The 21,377-nt window shown below is 49.4% G+C and overlaps 1 protein-coding gene across 1 annotated transcript in view; it reads right to left on the bottom strand.

The window, feature by feature from the left end:
• Positions 1-21,140, bottom strand: part of NPR1 (natriuretic peptide receptor 1) — a 71,367-nt gene extending 50,227 nt beyond the window's left edge. Inside the window, exon 1 of the mRNA XM_069949994.1 lies at positions 19,749-21,140. Coding sequence (XP_069806095.1) covers positions 19,749-20,454 — 706 coding nt within the window. The 5' untranslated portion in view covers positions 20,455-21,140. The remainder of the gene's footprint in view (positions 1-19,748) is intronic.
• Positions 21,141-21,377: the final 237 nt, after the last annotated feature.

Below are 21,377 nucleotides of genomic sequence, written 5' to 3'. Positions count from 1 at the left end.
CCTCGCGGGAATTCGTCTGCACTCGCCGATTGCACAATTTCTGGAGAACTGCTAATTTCATGTGACGTTTCAGAGGTTGGATGCCAAATTGTGTAAGAATCCATTACTGGATCTCAGGAAAAGAGTCAGGGGTGGCGATGCATGTCCGCCATGTGTCTCCGCTGGACCGGGCCTCTGAGACCTCCACCAAGGTAGAATATAATGGATTAAAAGCTTCAGGCTGAGATATCAACCTTACGTAAGAGCCGAAGGAGCGGGATGAGCCTGATGGAAGATGCGGTGAAGGACAGGAATGGCGGCTGTCATCTGCTGAGACCGGACTGGAAGAAGAAAACTCATCACCGCTCAATAGAAGCAAAGTGCTCTCCTATAATACGACCAAGACCCTGACAGAAGCCGCCGACGGTTATCACTATGTTCAGCTATGCCCAGAGGCAAAGAGATGGCGGCAACTTCATAGACAAAGTGCCATGTTCTAACACTTTACCTAACTGAGAATACAGCCTATCCACCACTAAAGATCAGTGACATCACTGAGAATACAGCCTATCCATCACTAGAGATCAGCAGTGACATCACTGAGAATACAGCCTATCCATCACTAGAGATCAGCGGTGACATCACTGAGAATACAGCTTATCCATCACTAGAGATCAGTGACATCACTGAGAATACAGCCTATCCATCACTAGAGATCAGCGGTGACATCACTGAGAATACAGCCTATCCATCACTAAAGATCAGTGACATCACTGAGAATACAGCCTATCCATCACTAGAGATCAGTGACATCACTGAGAATACAGCCTATCCATCACTAGAGATCAGTGACATCACTGAGAATGCAGCCTATCCATCACTAGAGATCAGCAGTGACATCACTGAGAATACAGCCTATCCATCACTAGAGATCAGCGGTGACATCACTGAGAATACAGCCTATCCATCACTAGAGATCAGCAGTGACATCACTGAGAATACAGCCTATCCATCACTAGAGATCAGCAGTGACATCACTGAGAATACAGCCTATCCATCACTAGAGATCAGCAGTGACATCACTGAGAATACAGCCTATCCATCACTAGAGATCAGTGACATCACTGAGAATACAGCCTATCCATCACTAGAGATCAGTGACATCACTGAGAATACAGCCTATCCATCACTAGAGATCAGTGACATCACTGAGAATACAGCCTATCTATCACTAGAGATCAGTGACATCACTGAGAATGCAGCCTATCCATCACTAGTGATCAGCAGTGACATCACTGAGAATACAGCCTATCCATCACTAGAGATCAGTGGTGACATCACTGAGAATGCAGCCTATCCATCACTAGTGATCAGCAGTGACATCACTGAGAATACAGCCTATCCATCACTAGAGATCAGTGGTGACATCACTGAGAATACAGCCTATCCATCACTAGAGATCAGTGACATCACTGAGAATACAGCCTATCCATCACTAGAGATCAGTGACATCACTGAGAATACAGCCTATCCATCACTAGATATCAGTGGTGACATCACTGAGAATACAGCCTATCCATCACTAGAGATCAGTGACATCACTGAGAATACAGCCTATCCATCACTAGAGATCAGCAGTGACATCACTGAGAATACAGCCTATCCATCACTAGAGATCAGTGACATCACTGAGAATACAGCCTATCCATCACTAGAGATCAGCGGTGACATCACTGAGAATACAGTCTATCCATCACTAGGGATCAGCGGTGACATCACTGAGAATACAGCCTATCCATCACTAGAGATCAGTGGAGACATCACTGAGAGTACAGCCTATCCATCACTAGAGATCAGCAGTGACATCACTGAGAATACAGCCTATCCATCACTAGAGATCAGTGACATCACTGAGAATACAGCCTATCCATCACTAGAGATCAGTGACATCACTGAGAATACAGCCTATCCATCACTAGAGATCAGCAGTGACATCACTGAGAATACAGCCTATCCATCACTAGAGATCAGTGACATCACTGAGAATACAGCCTATCCATCACTAGAGATCAGCGGTGACATCACTGAGAATACAGCCTATCCATCACTAGAGATCAGCAGTGACATCACTGAGAATACAGCCTATCCATCACTAGAGAGCAGTGACATCACTGAGAATACAGCCTATCACTAGAGATCAGCAGTGACATCACTGAGAATACAGCCTATCCATCACTAGAGATCAGTGACATCACTGAGAATACAGCCTATCCATCACTAGGGATCAGCAGTGACATCACTGAGAATACAGCCTATCCATCACTAGAGATCAGTGACATCACTGAGAATACAGCCTATCCATCACTAGAGATCAGTGACATCACTGAGAATACAGCCTATCCATCACTAGAGATCAGTGACATCACTGAGAATACAGCCTATCCATCACTAGAGATCAGCAGTGACATCACTGAGAATACAGCCTATCCATCACTAGAGATCAGTGACATCACTGAGAATACAGCCTATCCATCACTAGAGATCAGCGGTGACATCACTGAGAATACAGCCTATCCATCACTAGGGATCAGCAGTGACATCACTGAGAATACAGCCTATCCATCACTAGAGATCAGCGGTGACATCACTGAGAATACAGCCTATCCATCACTAGAGATCAGCAGTGACATCACTGAGAATACAGCCTATCCATCACTAGAGATCAGCAGTGACATCACTGAGAATACAGCCTATCACTAGAGATCAGCAGTGACATCACTGAGAATACAGCCTATCCATCACTAGAGATCAGTGACATCACTGAGAATACAGCCTATCCATCACTAGAGATCAGCAGTGACATCACTGAGAATACAGCCTATTCATCACTAGAGATCAGCAGTGACATCACGGAGAATACAGCCTATCCATCACTAGAGATCAGCGGTGACATCACTGAGAATACAGCCTATCCATCACTAGAGATCAGCAGTGACATCACTGAGAATACAGCCTATCCATCACTAGAGATCAGTGACATCACTAGAGATCAGTGACATCACTGAGATAAGGAATCGATTTGAGGATCAGTGAGGAGCAGGTGACAGATAAGCTGGAATGGAAGTTGCGATCTGGCAGAGGTCGGGATCTGCCCTCGGGATGTGTTATTCAGCCTTTACACCTGTGAACTCACTGTTTCATCCACCAGCATATCTGCTCCAACATGGAAGCTTCCCCTCCCCCTCTTGCCCCTGCTCCTCTGCTTCTCTCCTGTATCGGGTATTATCACTTCCTCACACATTGTTTGGCTTCACGTTTTTCGGCCGTTTGATGCGTCAGGAAACGGTTTATTTGTCCCTATTGGTAGAATACGTGACAGCGGGTTACGTTGGGTCAGTGGTGTGGAGAGCCCAGCATTGCAGGAGTTAATCCTGGAGGAACATTCAGGGAGCAGTGGCAGCGCAGAATGTCATCCACCGCTTCCTTCTGCCGCCTGAATCCTTCCGCAGGATGAGGAGTGGAAGCCACTGTCAGCGAGCGCGAGGCTTCCTTCCCGAGTGTGAGTGTTTACATCAAAGTGTCTATATGGCGCTGCTTGTGTGTACGGGGATATTCTCGACATAACTCTCTCCATGTAAACCAGCGGCCATCGGACTGCCATAAATTACTGGCTGCCTTATCTGTAGACCCCTGTATATGGTGGAGACCCCTGCATATGGTGGAGACCCCTGTGTATGGTGGAGACCCCTGTATATGGTGGAGACACCTGTGTATGGTGGGGACCCCTGTATATGGTGGAGACCCCTGTATATGGTGGAGACCCCTGCGTATGGTGGAGACCCCTGCGTATGGTGGAGACCCCTGTATATGGTGGAGACCCCTGTATATGGTGGAGACCCCTGTATATGGTGGAGACCCCTGCGTATGGTGGGGACCCCTCTATATGGTGGAGACCCCTGTATATGGTGGAGACCCCTGTATATGGTGGAGACCCCTGCGTATGGTGGGGACCCCTCTATATGGTGGAGACCCCTGTATATGGTGGAGACCCCTGTATATGGTGGAGACCCCTGCGTATGGTGGAGACACCTGTATATGGTGGAGACCCCTGTATATGGTGGAGACCCCTGTATATGGTGGAGACCCCTGCGTATGGTGGAGACCCCTGTATATGGTGGAGACCCCTGTATATGGTGGAGACCCCTGTATATGGTGGAGACCCCTGTGTATGGTGGAGACACCTGTATATGGTGGAGACCCCTGTATATGGTGGAGACCCCTGTATATGGTGGAGACCCCTGTGTATGGTGGAGACACCTGTGTATGGTGGGGACCCCTGTATATGGTGGAGACCCCTGTGTATGGTGGAGACACCTGTGTATGGTGGGGACCCCTGTATATGGTGGAGACACCTGTGTATGGTGGGGACCCCTGTATATGGTGGAGACACCTGTGTATGGTGGGGACCCCTGTATATGGTGGAGACCCCTGTGTATGGTGGAGACACCTGTGTATGGTGGGGACCCCTGTATATGGTGGAGACCCCTGTGTATGGTGGAGACCCCTGTGTATGGTGGAGACACCTGTGTATGGTGGGGACCCCTGTATATGGTGGAGACCCCTGTATATGGTGGGGACCCCTGTATATGGTGGAGACCCCTGCGTATGGTGGAGACCCCTGCGTATGGTGGAGACACCTGTATATGGTGGAGACCCCTGTATATGGTGGGGACCCCTGTATATGGTGGGGACCCCTGTATATGGTGGAGACCCCTGCGTATGGTGGAGACCCCTGCATATGGTGGAGACCCCTGTGTATGGTGGAGACCCCTGCGTATGGTGGAGACCCCTGTGTATGGTGGAGACCCCTGTATATGGTGGAGACCCCTGTGTATGGTGGAGACACCTGTGTATGGTGGAGACCCCTGTATATGGTGGGGTCCCCTGTATATGGTGGAGACCCCTGTATATGGTGGGGACCCCTGTATATGGTGGAGACCCCTGTATATGGTGAAGACCCCTGCGTATGGTGGAGACCCCTGTATATGGTGGGGACCCCTGTGTATGGTGGAGACCCCTGTATATGGTGGAGACCCCTGTGTATGGTGGAGACACCTGTGTATGGTGGGGACCCCTGTATATGGTGGAGACCCCTGTGTATGGTGGAGACACCTGTGTATGGTGGGGACCCCTGTATATGGTGGAGACCCCTGTGTATGGTGGAGACCCCTGTGTATGGTGGAGACACCTGTGTATGGTGGGGACCCCTGTATATGGTGGAGACCCCTGTATATGGTGGGGACCCCTGTATATGGTGGAGACCCCTGCGTATGGTGGAGACCCCTGCGTATGGTGGAGACACCTGTGTATGGTGGAGACCCCTGTATATGGTGGGGACCCCTGTATATGGTGGGGACCCCTGTATATGGTGGAGACCCCTGCGTATGGTGGAGACCCCTGCATATGGTGGAGACCCCTGTGTATGGTGGAGACCCCTGCGTATGGTGGAGACCCCTGTGTATGGTGGAGACCCCTGTATATGGTGGAGACCCCTGTGTATGGTGGAGACACCTGTGTATGGTGGAGACACCTGTGTATGGTGGAGACCCCTGTATATGGTGGGGTCCCCTGTATATGGTGGAGACCCCTGTATATGGTGGGGACCCCTGTATATGGTGGAGACCCCTGTATATGGTGGAGACCCCTGTATATGGTGAAGACCCCTGCGTATGGTGGAGACCCCTGTATATGGTGGGGACCCCTGTGTATGGTGGAGACCCCTGTATATGGTGGAGACCCCTGTGTATGGTGGAGACACCTGTGTATGGTGGGGACCCCTGTATATGGTGGAGACCCCTGTATATGGTGGAGACCCCTGTATATGGTGGAGACCCCTGCGTATGGTGGAGACACCTGTATATGGTGGAGACCCCTGCGTATGGTGGAGACACCTGTATATGGTGGAGACCCCTGTGTATGGTGGAGACACCTGTATATGGTGGAGACCCCTGTATATGGTGGAGACCCCTGTATATGGTGGAGACCCCTGTGTATGGTGGAGACCCCTGTGTATGGTGGAGACACCTGTATATGGTGGAGACCCCTGTATATGGTGGAGACCCCTGTGTATGGTGGGGACCCCTGTGTATGGTGGAGACCCCTGTATATGGTGGAGACACCTGTATATGGTGGAGACCCCTGTATATGGTGGAGACCCCTGTCTATGGTGGAGACCCCTGTATATGGTGGAGACCCCTGTGTATGGTGGGGACCCCTGTGTATGGTGGAGACCCCTGTATATGGTGGAGACCCCTGTATATGGTGGAGACCCCTGTGTATGGTGGAGACCCCTGTATATGGTGGAGACCCCTGTATATGGTGGAGACCCCTGTATATGGTGGAGACCCCTGTATATGGTGGAGACCCCTGTGTATGGTGGAGACCCCTGTGTATGGTGGAGACCCCTGTATATGGTGGAGACCCCTGTATATGGTGGAGACCCCTGTATATGGTGGAGACCCCTGTATATGGTGGAGACACCTGTATATGGTGGAGACCCCTGTATATGGTGGAGACACCTGTATATGGTGGAGACCCCTGTGTATGGTGGAGACCCCTGCGTATGGTGGAGACCCCTGTATATGGTGGAGACCCCTGCGTATGGTGGAGACCCCTGTGTATGGTGGAGACCCCTGTATATGGTGGAGACACCTGTATATGGTGGAGACCCCTGTATATGGTGGAGACCCCTGTCTATGGTGGAGACCCCTGTATATGGTGGAGACCCCTGTGTATGGTGGGGACCCCTGTGTATGGTGGAGACCCCTGTATATGGTGGAGACCCCTGTATATGGTGGAGACCCCTGTATATGGTGGAGACCCCTGTATATGGTGGAGACCCCTGTGTATGGTGGAGACCCCTGTATATGGTGGAGACACCTGTATATGGTGGAGACCCCTGTATATGGTGGAGACCCCTGTATATGGTGGAGACCCCTGTGTATGGTGGAGACCCCTGTGTATGGTGGAGACCCCTGTATATGGTGGAGACCCCTGTGTATGGTGGAGACCCCTGTGTATGGTGGGGACCCCTGTGTATGGTGGAGACCCCTGTATATGGTGGAGACACCTGTATATGGTGGAGACCCCTGTGTATGGTGGAGACCCCTGTATATGGTGGAGACCCCTGTATATGGTGGAGACCCCTGTATATGGTGGAGACACCTGTGTATGGTGGAGACCCCTGTATATGGTGGAGACCCCTGTGTATGGTGGGGACCCCTGTGTATGGTGGAGACCCCTGTATATGGTGGAGACCCCTGTATATGGTGGAGACCCCTGTATATGGTGGAGACACCTGTATATGGTGGAGACCCCTGTGTATGGTGGAGACCCCTGTATATGGTGGGGACCCCTGTATATGGTGGAGACCCCTGTGTATGGTGGAGACCCCTGTATATGGTGGAGACACCTGTATATGGTGGAGACCCCTGTGTATGGTGGAGACCCCTGTATATGGTGGAGACCCCTGTGTATGGTGGAGACCCCTGTGTATGGTGGAGACCCCTGTATATGGTGGACATCCAGGAGAAGGATCGGACTCGCTCCTACAGCCTGGGCCTGCAGGGGGCGCTCACTATAGGGCTGAGGTTACCAGGCTGCGAGCTGCGCTAACATTTACTACTTGACGGAAATCTCTCTCTCCATCTGCTGCCCCGAGCGTTAAATAAACAAGGTATTGTTCCAGCATCGGAGAAACACGGAAACAAATGATCAAACCACACAAAGGAAAAGTGCAACGTGTTATAAAGTGCCAGGAAAAAGTCACCAAATACTTATATATATACAGTGGTATATATGGTATAGGAGATGTGGGGGAGGGGCATGGTCTGCATAGGGGGGTCTACAGCCCTGTACTCTGACCCAATCATAGCAGATCTGTCAGCCCTTGTGTTTCCCATCCTCTCTATTCCTGTATAATCTGCCTGCGCTCACACTCAGCTATGCACTCTGCTGCTATAATGTGCCTGCACTCACACTCAGCTATGCACTCTGCTGCTATAATGTGCCTGCACTCACACTCAGCTATGCACTCTGCTGCTATAATGTGCCTGCTCTCACACTCAGCTATACACACTGCTGTATATCAAGATTCTGTCCTCCTGCACAGCTCTGTGATTCTCACTTCCCGATTGGTCCATGTTCAGCACACCCACCTTCTCCATTGCTGTCATGTGACAACACAGACCTCTGACAGCAGCCCTGCTTCTCTATTCTAGCCTGTTGTACTACACTACTGCATTATGGGGATCTGCAGCTCCATCCTGTATCTACAACCTGCTGCTGCTGTGTTATCAAGGTTATACAGTTACTATACATTATATACCACATGCTGCTATACTGTACAGTAACATATATCACATATCCAGCTGCTGTGTTATCAGGGTTATACAGTTACTATACATTATATACCACATGCTGATTGCTATATACTGTACAGTAACTTATATATAACATATCCAGCTGCAGTGTTATCAGGGTTATACAGTTACTATACATTATATACCACATGCTGCTATACTGTACAGTAACTTATATATCACATATCCAGCTGCTGCTGTGTTATCAGGGTTATACAGTTACTATACATTATATACCACATGCTGCTATACTGTACAGTAACTTATATATCACATATCCAGCTGCTGTGTTATCAGGGTTATACAGTTACTATACATTATACACCACATGCTGATTGCTATACTGTACAGTAACTTATATATCAGATATCCAGCTGCTGTGTTATCAGGGTTATACAGTTACTATACATTATATACCACATGCTGCTATACTGTACAGTAACTTATATATCACATATCCAGCTGCTGTGTTATCAGGGTTATACAGTTACTATACATTATATACCACATGCTGCTATACTGTACAGTAACTTATATATCACATATCCAACTGCTGTGTTATCAGGGTTATACAGTTACTATACATTATACACCACATGCTGCTATACTGTACAGTAACGTATATATCACATATTCAGCTGCAGTGTTATCAGGGTTATACAGTTACTATACATTATATACCACATGCTGATTGCTATACTGAACAGTAACTTATATATCACATATCCAGCTGCTGCTGTGTTATCAGGGTTATACAGTTACTATACATTATACACCACATGCTGCTATACTGTACAGTAACTTATATATCACATATCCAGCTGCTGTGTTATCAGGGTTATACAGTTACTATACATTATATACCACATGCTGATTGCTATACTGTACAGTAACTTATATATCACATATCCAGCTGCTGTGTTATCAGGGTTATACAGTTACTATACATTATACACCACATGCTGATTGCTATACTGTACAGTAACTTATATATCACATATCCAGCTGCTGTGTTATCAGGGTTATACAGTTACTATACATTATATACCACATGCTGCTATACTGTACAGTAACTTATATATCACATATCCAGCTGCTGTGTTATCAGGGTTATACAGTTACTATACATTATATACCACATACTGATTGGTAAACTGTACAGTAACTTATATATCACATATCCAGCTGCTGTGTTATCAGGGTTATACAGTTACTATACATTATATACCACATACTGATTGGTAAACTGTACAGTAACTTATATATCACATAACCAGCTGCTGTGTTATCAGGGTTATACAGTTACTATACATTATACACCACATGCTGCTATACTGTACAGTAACATATATCACATATCCAGCTGCTGTGTTATAAGGGTTATACAGTTACTATACATTATATACCACATGCTGATTGCTATACTGTACAGTAACTTATATATCACATATCCAGCTGCTGCAGTGTTATCAGGGTTATACAGTTACTTTACATTATACACCACATGCTGTTATACTGTACAGTAACTTATATATCACATATTTATCTGCTGTGTTATCAGGGTTATACAGTTACTATACATTATACACCACATGCTGCTATACTGTACAGTAACTTATATATCACATATCCAGCTGCTGTGTTATCAGGGTTATACAGTTACTATACATTATACACCACATGCTGCTATACTGTACAGTACCTTATATATCACATATCCAGCTGCTGCAGTGTTATCAGGGTTATACAGTTACTTTACATTATACACCACATGCTGCTATACTGTAGAGTAACTTATATATCACATATCCAGCTGCAGTGTTATCAGGGTTATACAGTTACTATACATTATATACCACATGCTGATTGCTATACTGTACAGTAACTTATATATCACATATCCAGCTGCTGTGTTATCAGGGTTATACAGTTACTATACATTATACACCACATGCTGATTGCTATACTGTACAGTAACTTATATATCACATATCCAGCTGCTGTGTTATCAGGGTTATACAGTTACTATACATTATATACCACATGCTGCTATACTGTACAGTAACTTATATATCACATATCCAGCTGCTGTGTTATCAGGGTTATACAGTTACTATACATTATATACCACATACTGATTGGTAAACTGTACAGTAACTTATATATCACATAACCAGCTGCTGTGTTATCAGGGTTATACAGTTACTATACATTATACACCACATGCTGCTATACTGTACAGTAACATATATCACATATCCAGCTGCTGTGTTATCAGGGTTATACAGTTACTATACATTATATACCACATGCTGATTGCTATACTGTACAGTAACTTATATATCACATATCCAGCTGCTGCAGTGTTATCAGGGTTATACAGTTACTATACATTATACACCACATGCTGCTATACTGTACAGTAACTTATATATCACATATCCAGCTGCTGCTGTGTTATCAGGGTTATACAGTTACTTTACATTATACACCACATGCTGCTATACTGTAGAGTAACTTATATATCACATATCCAGCTGCTGTGTTATCAGGGTTATGCAGTTACTATACATTATATACCACATGCTGCTATACTGTACAGTAACTTATATATCACATATCCAACTGCTGTGTTATCAGGGTTATACAGTTACTATACATTATATACCACATGCTGCTATACTGTACAGTAACTTATATATCACATATCCAGCTGCTGTGTTATCAGGGTTATACAGTTACTATACATTATACACCACATGCTGCTATACTGTACAGTAACTTATATATCACATATCCAGCTGCTGCTGTGTTATCAGGGTTATACAGTTACTATACATTATATACCACATGCTGCTATACTGTACAGTAACTTATATATTACATATCCAGCTGCTGTGTTATCAGGGTTATACAATTACTATACATTATACTCCACATGCTGCTATACTGTACAGTAACTTATATATCACATATCCAGCTGCTGCTGTGTTATCAGGGTTATACAGTTATCATACATTATACACCACATGCTGCTATACTGTACAGTAACTTATATATCACATATCCAGCTGCTGCTGTGTTATCAGGGTTATACAGTTACTATACATTATATACCATATGCTGCTATACTGTACAGTAACTTATATATCACATATCCAGCTGCTGCTGTGTTATCAGGGTTATACAGTTACTATACATTATACACCACATGCTGATTGCTATACTGTACAGTAACTTATATATCACATATCCAGCTGCTGTGTTATCAGGGTTATACAGTTACTATACATTATATACCACATGCTGATTGCTATACTGTACAGTAACTTATATATCACATATCCAGCTGCTGTGTTATCAGGGTTATACAGTTACTATACATTATACACCACATGCTGCTATACTGTACAGTAAATTATATATCACATATCCAGCTGCTGTGTTATCAGGGTTATACAGTTACTATATATTATACACCACATGCTGCTATACTGTACAGTAACTTATATATCACATATCCAGCTGCTTCTCATTGTTTGTTACATCTGTTCTACTTGCTATTTAGAATTACAAAAAATCATTATTTTGGGGTCTGGAACCAATTGTCTGAATATCAGTGATTTCTTATGGGAAAATTTGCTTTGATTTAAGAGTGGATTTGCATTACAAGCGCGGTCCTGGAAGAAATCATGCTTGTTATCCAAGACACCACTGTATATATAGATAAAACGACAGGTGCATTATATAGAGCTATAGACCTCCTGAGAAGAGACGTGTGAGGATTATATAGAGCTGTGGTCACATGAAGAAGAAGAGACGTGTGAGGATTATATAGAGCTGTGGTCACATGAAGAAGAAGAGACCTGTGAGGATTATATAGAGCTGTGGTCACATGAAGAAGAAGAGACGTGTGAGGATTATATAGAGCTGTGGTCACATGAAGAAGAAGAGACGTGTGAGGATTATATAGAGCTGTGGTCACATGAAGAAGAGACGTGTGAGGATTATATAGAGCTGTGGTCACATGAAGAAGAGACGTGTGAGGATTATATAGAGCTGTGGTCACATGAAGAAGAGATGTGTGAGGATTATATAGAGCTGTGGTCACATGAAGAAGAGATGTGTGAGGATTATATAGAGCTGTGGTCACATGAAGAAGAAGAGACGTGTGAGGATTATATAGGGCTGTGGTCACATGAAGAAGAAGAGACGTGTGAGGATTATATAGAGCTGTGGTCACATGAAGAAGAGACGTGTGGGGATTATATAGAGCTGTGGTCACATGAAGAAGAAGAAGAGACGTGTGAGGATTATATAGAGCTGTGGTCACATGAAGAAGAAGAGACGTGTGAGGATTATATAGAGCTGTGGTCACATGAAGAAGAGACGTGTGAGGATTATATAGAGCTGTGGTCACATGAAGAAGAGACGTGTGAGGATTATATAGAGCTGTGGTCACATGAAGAAGAGACGTGTGAGGATTATATAGGGCTGTGGTCACATGAAGAAGAAGAGACGTGTGAGGATTATATAGAGCTGTGGTCACATGAAGAAGAAGAGACGTGTGAGGATTATATAGAGCTGTGGTCACATGAAGAAGAGACGTGTGAGGATTATATAGAGCTGTGGTCACATGAAGAAGAGACGTGTGAGGATTAGATAGAACTGTGGTCACATGAAGAAGAAGAGACGTGTGAGGATTATATAGAGCTGTGGTCACATGAAGAAGAAGAGACGTGTGAGGATTATATAGGGCTGTGGTCACATGAAGAAGAGACGTGTGAGGATTATATAGAGCTGTGGTCACATGAAGAAGAAGAGACGTGTGAGGATTATATAGAGCTGTGGTCACATGAAGAAGAAGAAGAGACGTGTGAGGATTATATAGAGCTGTGGTCACATGAAGAAGAAGAGACGTGTGAGGATTATATAGGGCTGTGGTCACATGAAGAAGAGACGTGTGAGGATTATATAGAGCTGTGGTCACATGAAGAAGAAGAGACGTGTGAGGATTATATAGAGCTGTGGTCACATGAAGAAGAAGAAGAGACGTGTGAGGATTATATAGAGCTGTGGTCACATGAAGAAGAAGAGACGTGTGAGGATTATATAGAGCTGTGGTCACATGAAGAAGAGACGTGTGAGGATTATATAGAGCTGTGGTCACATGAAGAAGAAGAGACGTGTGAGGACTATATAGAACCGTGGTCACATGAAGAAGAGACGTGTGAGGATTATATAGAGCTGTGGTCACATGAAGAAGAAGAGACGTGTGAGGACTGTATAGAACCGTGGTCACATGAAGAAGAAGAGACGTGTGAGGACTATATAGAACCGTGGTCACATGAAGAAGAAGAAGAAAAGATGTGTGAGGATTATATAGAGCTGTGGTCACATGAAGAAGAAGAGACGTGTGAGGATTATATAGAGCTGTGGTCACATGAAGAAGAAGAGACGTGTGAGGATTATATAGAGCTGTGGTCACATGAGGAAGAGACGTGTGAGGATTATATAGAGCTGTGGTCACATGAGGAAGAAGAGACTGAGGATTATATAGAGCTGTGTTCACATTGGCGCTGTGTTGTTGGTGACGTGGTTGGCATTGTTTTGTTGCTGTTACGGTTGGCTCTGTGTTGGTGTGCCTTTTGGTGCTGTGTTGGTGACGTGGTTGGCTCTGTGTTGGTGATGCCTCTTGGTGCTGTGTTGGTGACGTGGTTGGCTCTGTGTTGGTGATGCCTCTTGGTGCTGTGTTGGTGACGTGGTTGGCTCTGTGTTGGTGATGCCTCTTGGTGCTGTGTTGGTGACGTGGTTGGCTCTGTGTTGGTGATGCCTCTTGGTGCTGTGTTGGTGACGTGGTTGGCTCTGTGTTGGTGATGCCTCTTGGTGCTGTGTTGGTGACGTGGTTGGCTCTGTGTTGGTGGGCCTCTTGGTGCTGTGTTGGTGACGTGGTTGGCTCTGTGTTGGTGATGCCATTGGTGCTGTGTTGGTGACGTGGTTGGCTCTGCGTTGGTGTGCCTTTTGGTGCTGTGTTGGTGACATGGTTGGCTCTGTGTTGGTGATGCCATTGGTGCTGTGTTGGGGACGTGGTTGGCTCTGTGTTGGTGTGCCTTTTGGTGCTGTGTTGGTGACGTGGTTGGCTCTGTGTTGGTGTGTCTTTTGGTGCTGTGTTAGTTACATGGTTGGCTCTGTGTTGGTGGGCCTCTTGGTGCTGTGTTGGTGACGTGGTTGGCTCTGTGTTGGTGTGCCTTTTGGTGCTGTGTTGGTTACATGGTTGGCTCTGTGTTGGTGGGCCTCTTGGTGCTGTGTTGGTGACATGGTTGGCTCTGTGTTGGTGTGCCTCTTGGTGCTGTGTTGGTGTGCCTCTTGGTGCTGTGTTGCTGACGTGGTTGGCTCTGTGTTGGTGTGCCTCTTGGTGCTGTGTTGGTGACGTGGTTGGCACTGCGTTGTTGGTAACATGGTTTGCGTTGTGTTAATGGCAAGTGGTTCACGTTGTATTGGTAACGTGGTTGGCCCTGGGTTGGTGATGTGGTTGCCGCTGTGTTGTTGATAATGTGGTTTGTGCTGTGTTGGTGACACAGTTGGCGCTGTATTGGTGATGTGGTTGCCGCTGTGTTGTTGTAATGTAGTTGGCGCTGTGTTGTTGGTGGCATGGTTGGTCCTGTGTTAGTGACGTGATTAGCACTGTGTTGATGCTGTTGTAAGTGATGTAGTCGGGGCTGTGTTGGGGGTGCGGTTGGCGCTGTGTTGGTGGTGGTGCGGTTGTCATTATGTTTTTGGTGATGATTTTGCTTTGGTGATACTTTGGTGATTGCTGTTGGTGACTTGGTTGGTGCTGTGTTGGTGACGTGGTTGGCACTGTTTTGGTGTCGGGGGTTGGTGCTGTGTTGGTGACGTGGTTAGTGATGTGTTGTTAGTGGCGTGGTTGGCGCTGTATTGTTAGTGGCGTGCTTGGCTTTGTGTTGGTGTCTTTGTTGGCGCTGTGTTGTTAGTGGCGTTCTTGGCTTTGTGTTGGTGTCTTTGTTGGCGCTGTGTTGGTGACATGGTTGGTGCTGAGTTAGGGATGCAGTTGGCCCTGTGGTTTGGTCGATGTGGTTTTCTCTATGTTGGTGGTGTCGCGATTAGCACTTTGTTGGTGATGTGGTTGGCGCTATGTTGTTGGTGTTGTGGTTGGCAATGTGCTCTTTGTGTTAGCGATGTGTTGGTGATGTGGTTGGCACTGTTGTTGGTGAGGCGGTTTTCGGTGAGTTGGTCATGCGGTTGGCCCTGTGTTTTGATTGACATGGTTGGTGCTGTGTTGGTGACTAGGTTTGTTCTTTGTTAGTGATGTGGTTGGCACTGTGTTGTTGGAGAGGGGGTTGGCGCTGTGTTGGTTAGCTCCTTCTTGGCCTTGTGTTGGTGATGTGGTTGCCGCTGTTATTGTAATGTAGTTGGTGCTGTGTTGTTGATGGCATGGTTGGCCCTGTGTTAGTGATGTGGATAGCACTGTGTTAGTGATGCGGTTGATGCTGTTGTAAGTGATGTAGTCGGGGTGTGTTGGGGGTACGGTTGGCGCTGTGTTGTTGGTGGTGCGGTTGTCATTATGTTTTTGGTGATGCTTTTGCTCTGATGATGCGCTCTGTTGGTGACTTGGTTGGTGCTGTGTTGGTGACGTTGTTGGCGCTGTTTTGGTGTCGGGGTTGGCGCTGTGTTGCTGACGTGGTTAGCGATGTGTTGTCAGTGGCGTGGTTGGGGCTGTATTATTAGTGGCATGCTTGGCTCTGTGTTGGTGTCGTTGGCGCTGTGTCGGTGACATGGTTGGCGCTAAGTGATGCGGTTGGCCCTGTGGTTTGGTTGATGTGGTTGGCTCTATGTTGGTGGTGTCGCGATTGGCACTTTGTTGGTGCCACGGTTGGCGATGTGGTTGGCATTGTGGTGTTGGTGTTCCGGTTGGCGCTGTGGTGTTGGTGTCCCGGTTGGCGCTGTGGTGTTGGTGTTCCAGTTGGCGCTGTGGTGTTGGTGTTCCGGTTGGCGCTGTGTTGTTGGTGTCCCGGTTGGCGTTGTGGTGTTGGTGTTCCGGTTGGCGCTGTGGTGTTGGTGTCCCGGTTGGCGCTGTGGTGTTGGTGTCCCGGTTTGTGCTGTGTTGTTGGTGTCCCGGTTGGCGTTGTGGTGTTGGTGTTCCGGTTGGCACTGTGGTGTTGGTGTTCCGGTTGGCGCTGTGGTGTTGGTGTCCTGGTTGGTGCTGTGGTGTTGGTGTTCCGGTTGGCGCTGTGTTGTTGGTGTCCAGGTTTGTGCTGTGTTGTTGGTGTCCCAGTTGGCGCTGTGGTGTTGGTGTCCCGGTTGGTGCTGTGGTGTTGGTGTCCCGGTTGGTGCTGTGTTGTTGGTGTCCCAGTTGGCGCTGTGGTGTTGGTGTCCCGGTTGGTGCTGTGGTGTTGGTGTCCCGGTTGGTGCTGTGGTGTTGGTGTCCCGGTTGGCGCTGTGGTGTTGGTGTTCCGGTTGGCGCTGTGGTGTTGGTGTTCCGGTTGGCACTATGTTGTTGGTGTCCCAGTTGGCCCTGTGTTAGTAACCATCCTCTCTATCGTTTTCCCGTTGCCCGGGTGCCAGTCCCCCTCACTCTGCAGTAAGATTGCATCTGGTTACTCATTCACCGGATCTGTAACTATGCGACTCCCCGATCCCTCCATTAACCCTGTGTGTGCCAGATGGTGGTCTGGGGAGGAGGGAGCACCATGTCTCTGCCCTCCACCACCTGTCCGCTTATCCTGGCAGTCATAGTTGTGGACATGCTGTGACTTGTAGTCCGCACTCCTCGGTCTCTGCCCCTTGAGCAGCAGGTCTCGGCAGGCTGTAGACTTGGCAGCGCTCGGCTGTCAGGGAGGAATTCTGCTGATCCTGAACTCCTCCAGCTGATCCTCCAATTCATTAACGGCAGATTTCTTGTTGTCTTCTTTGTGTCACCAGAGAATTAACCTCTCAGGGAGAAGATCTCGCCACTGCCCTTCATCCGCTGCCATGAGGGGGGCGTAGGCTGGGGGGCCACGGAGTTAAGGGGGACAGGGTGAGGGGGGCTCGGGCTGAGGGGGAGCACAGGGTGAGGGGGGGTGTAGGGTGAGGGGGCGCTGGGTAAGGAGGGGCAGGTGAGGGGGCGCTGGGTTGTGTAGGTGCCGGATGTAGGTTGTGTAGGGTGAGTGTGTGGGGGGGGCAGGATGAGGGGGGGCATCAGGTGTGAGTTGCGCAGGGTGAGTGGGGGGGCAGGGAGCCAGGGGGCCAGGTGTGGGCTGGAGGGGGGGGCAGGGATAGGGGGGGCGCCAGGTGTGGGCTGCGCAGGGTGGGGGTCAGGGGGTGTGAGTTGCGCAGGATGAGGAATGGCAGGGTGAGGTGGCGCGCCGGGTGTGGGTTGCGCAGGGTGAGTGGGGGGCAAATTGAGGAGGGGCAGGATGAGGGGGGGCGCTGGGTGTGGGTTGCGCAGGGTGAGTGTGTGTGGGGGGTGTCAGGGTGAGGTGGGGCGGCGGGTGTGGTTTGCGCAGGGTGAGTGGAAGGCCAGGGTAAGGGGGGGGGGCCCAGTGTGGGTTGCTCAGGGTGAGTGGGGGCAGGGTGAGGTGGGGCGCCGATTGTGGGTTGCGCAGGGTGAGTGGTGGGGGCAGGGTGTGTGTGTGGGGGGGCCAGGGTTAGGGGGGGTCAGGGTGAGGTGGGGCGCCGGGTGTGGGTTGCGCAGAGTGAGTGGGGGAGCCAGGTGTGGGTTGAGCAGGGGGGGGGGCAGGGATAGGAGGGGTGCCAGGTGTGGGCTGCGCAGGGTGGAGGGGGGGGCAGGGATAGGGGGGCGCCAGGTGTGGGCTGCGCAGGGTGGAGGGGGGGGGGGGGGCAGGGATAGGGGGGGCACCAGGTTTGGGCTGCGCAGGGTGGGGGTCAGGGGGCAGGGTAAGGGGGGGCAGGGATAGGGGGGGCGCCAGGTGTGGGCTGCGCAGGGTGGGGGTCAGGGGGCAGGGTAAGGGGGGGAGGGTAAGGGGGGGCAGGGATAGGGGGGGCGCCAGGTGTGGGCTGCGCAGGGTGGGGGTAAGGGGGGGCAGGGATAGGGGGGGGGGGCGCCAGGTGTGGGCTGCGCAGGGTGGAGGGGGGGGCAGGGATAGGGGGGGCGCCAGGTGTGGGCTGCGCAGGGTGGGGGTAAGGGGGCAGGGTAAGGGGGGGAGGGTAAGGGGGGGCAGGGATAGGGGGGGCGCCAGGTGTGGGCTGCGCAGGGTGGAGGGGGGGGGCAGGGATAGGGGGGGCGCCAGGTGTGGGTTGCGCAGGGTGGAGGGGGGGGGGCAGGGATAGGGGGTCAGGGTAAGGGGGGCAGGGATAGGGGGGTAGGGATAGAGGGGGTAGGGTAAGGGGGGCGCCGGCTCATAAATAACTTTCATCTCATTATTACAGCAAAACTTAATTTGTTTTTGAAAGATTCCTTCAATATTGATGTTAGGAAAGAAGCGACGGCTCTAGGGACCCCGACTCACAGAACGCACACGTAGCAGAGCCGACAAAGGTGTATAAGGACTGCTGTCAGATATAGCAGAGCCGACTCTGTCACCAGATGCAGCAGAGCTCACTGTGTCAGATATAGCAGAGCCGACTGTCACCAGATGCAGCAGAGCTGACTGTGTCAGATATAGCAGAGCCGACCCTGTCACCAGATGCAGCAGAGCTCACTGTGTCAGATATAGCAGAGCAGACTGTCACCAGATGCAGCAGAGCTGACTGTGTCATATATAGCAGAGCCGACCCTGTCACCAGATGCAGCAGAGCTGACTGTGTCATATATAGCAGAGCCGACCCTGTCACCAGATGCAGCAGAGCTCACTGTGTCATATATAGCAGAGCCGACCCTGTCACCAGATGCAGCAGAGCTCACTGTGTCATATATAGCTGAGCCGAATGTCACCAGATGCAGCAGAGCTCACTGTGTCATATATAGCTGAGCTGACTGTCACCAGATGCAGCAGAGCTGACTGTGTCATATATAGCTGAGCTGACTGTCACCAGATGCAGCAGAGCTGACTGTGTCATATATAGCTGAGCTGACTATAATAAAGCACTGAAGCACAGCCGAATCAGCAGTAAAGTTGACAGAAACAGAGAAGAGCAGGGAGTATAGCAGTGCTGACTATTTGAGAAGTGTCTGTTCCTATGTTGTGTTGATGTAGCAGAGCTGTCTTTGTGACCTGGCACATCTCAGGATGCCATACCATTGGTGTAAAGTCTTCCAGTGAGGATTGTCGTGATAGTTGCACAAGAGTTAAGTAACAAAGACAGCTCCACTACATCTGTGAGTGTGATTGTTCTCGATGCCCCAGGTGGCATCCACCCCGCTGTTTCCCAGAAATAGAAGCTACTTACTGCGGCTTTTCTGCACGATTTCCTGGATGATGGGGGTGAAGCTGACCGGCTCCGTCTCATTGATGTTCATGTCGGCTACGGTCATGTTCTTGAGTTTTCCCAGCTCCACGTAGGGACCTTCGATGGTGAAGTAACATGGCCGGTCATCCTCCTTGTCCATGCTGTACAGCACCATGGCTCTCTTGCTCCAGTTGTACTGCTGGTGGAGATGGACCACAAACTGCCCCAGCTTGAGATAGATGGGCCCCATCCTGGTGGTGAACTTGTACTCCTCCACCTTCTCCCCGAAGCCGTAGGCGCTGGCCCCAGCCGTGATCAGAGGGACCTTCCAGTGCCCAGTGAAGCGACCCACCGGGGCGGCCGAATACATGCACCCCGGACCGATGAACACAGCCGGCTTATAGGTGAACTGAAAGTCTACGGCCACCAGCGGGGCCGACGCGTCCGAACATCGGCCATGTTTGTTCTCGCTGTTCCCAAACACCGGCCAGACGTTGAGGTCCGGGAGAAGGTTGGAGTCATTGTTGATCCGTTCGATGGCCAGTTGGATGGCGGGTCCCACTCTGGGCAGAGCCCACGGGTACTGGGTGTTCGTCTTGGGAAGCACCACGGCCAGTGTCAGATTCTGAACTTTGTCGCGTGTTTGAGAAGTACGAGCGATGCAGGAGAGCAGCAGCAAGCAGAGCGGCAGCCAGGAGCTGACCATGGTCACAGGCTCCTCCACATGCCCCAGAAGAAGCCAACTCAAGAGAGTGGAGGAGCGCTCAGGGTTCCTGCAGACGCTTCCTCCTCCTAGTGCTGCTCCTGGTGTTCAGATCCAGGCAGACTCCGGTTAATCATCTCCCCGTCCGTGTGAGAGCGTTGCCGCTGCACTCAGCCATTGGATTCCTGCTGCTGGAAGTGAGTGGAGGACAGGATCCGTATTATCTGGAGGCTGGCTTCCTTTTTTCCTTCCCCTGACTCAATGACAAAAGGGTTGTTATCATAAGCCCGGCTGGTTAACCCTTCCCCGGCTTTAGGGGGACAATCCCCAGCATCCAGGTCTCTCGGAGCCCAGCCGGATCCACGGGGGGCTCTCGGTGGAGGCGCGGAGGAGGCGATTCCTCCAGCCCTTGAAACTTGGAGGACACCCAGGATTTTACACACCAAGTAAGCTGGATTTTTTTTCTCGCCCCAAGTGAAACAAATATTTATCCGGAGATCGAGCGATTCTCGATAATCATATTGGATGGAGAAGGCAAGATTCCCGGGAAGTTCTTCTCGGAGCAGGTAATGACCACAGGACAGGGGTGAAGAGAGGGAGGTGGCCAGCAGGGGGAGCCGTCCGGGGGTACGGAGGGGGACGCTGGAGGAGGAGGACGAAGAAGTAAGACGGGAAGAGACAGGTAGCTGGCAGGAGCAGAATGCGGGAGAGACGAGAGAGGGGAGTATGGAGAAGACGGGGGGGGGGGGGGGGGGCGGCGGAGGGTGTGGTGATACACAGACACAAAGTCAGGAAGGTGACAACACCGACCCAGAAAAGAGGGCAGGAAGGAAGGTGTCAGAGAGAGAGAGGACTAAAGGGGGTAACTATAACATCCATGGGGGCAGGAGAACACGGACCAGAGGGGGTAACTATAACATCCATGT

This window comes from Dendropsophus ebraccatus, chromosome 13 (assembly GCF_027789765.1).
Source record: "Dendropsophus ebraccatus isolate aDenEbr1 chromosome 13, aDenEbr1.pat, whole genome shotgun sequence".
Lineage (NCBI taxonomy): Eukaryota > Metazoa > Chordata > Amphibia > Anura > Hylidae > Dendropsophus > Dendropsophus ebraccatus.
The sequence above is the reverse complement of the archived record's forward strand: the minus strand, read 5'-3'. Positions and strand labels throughout refer to the sequence as shown.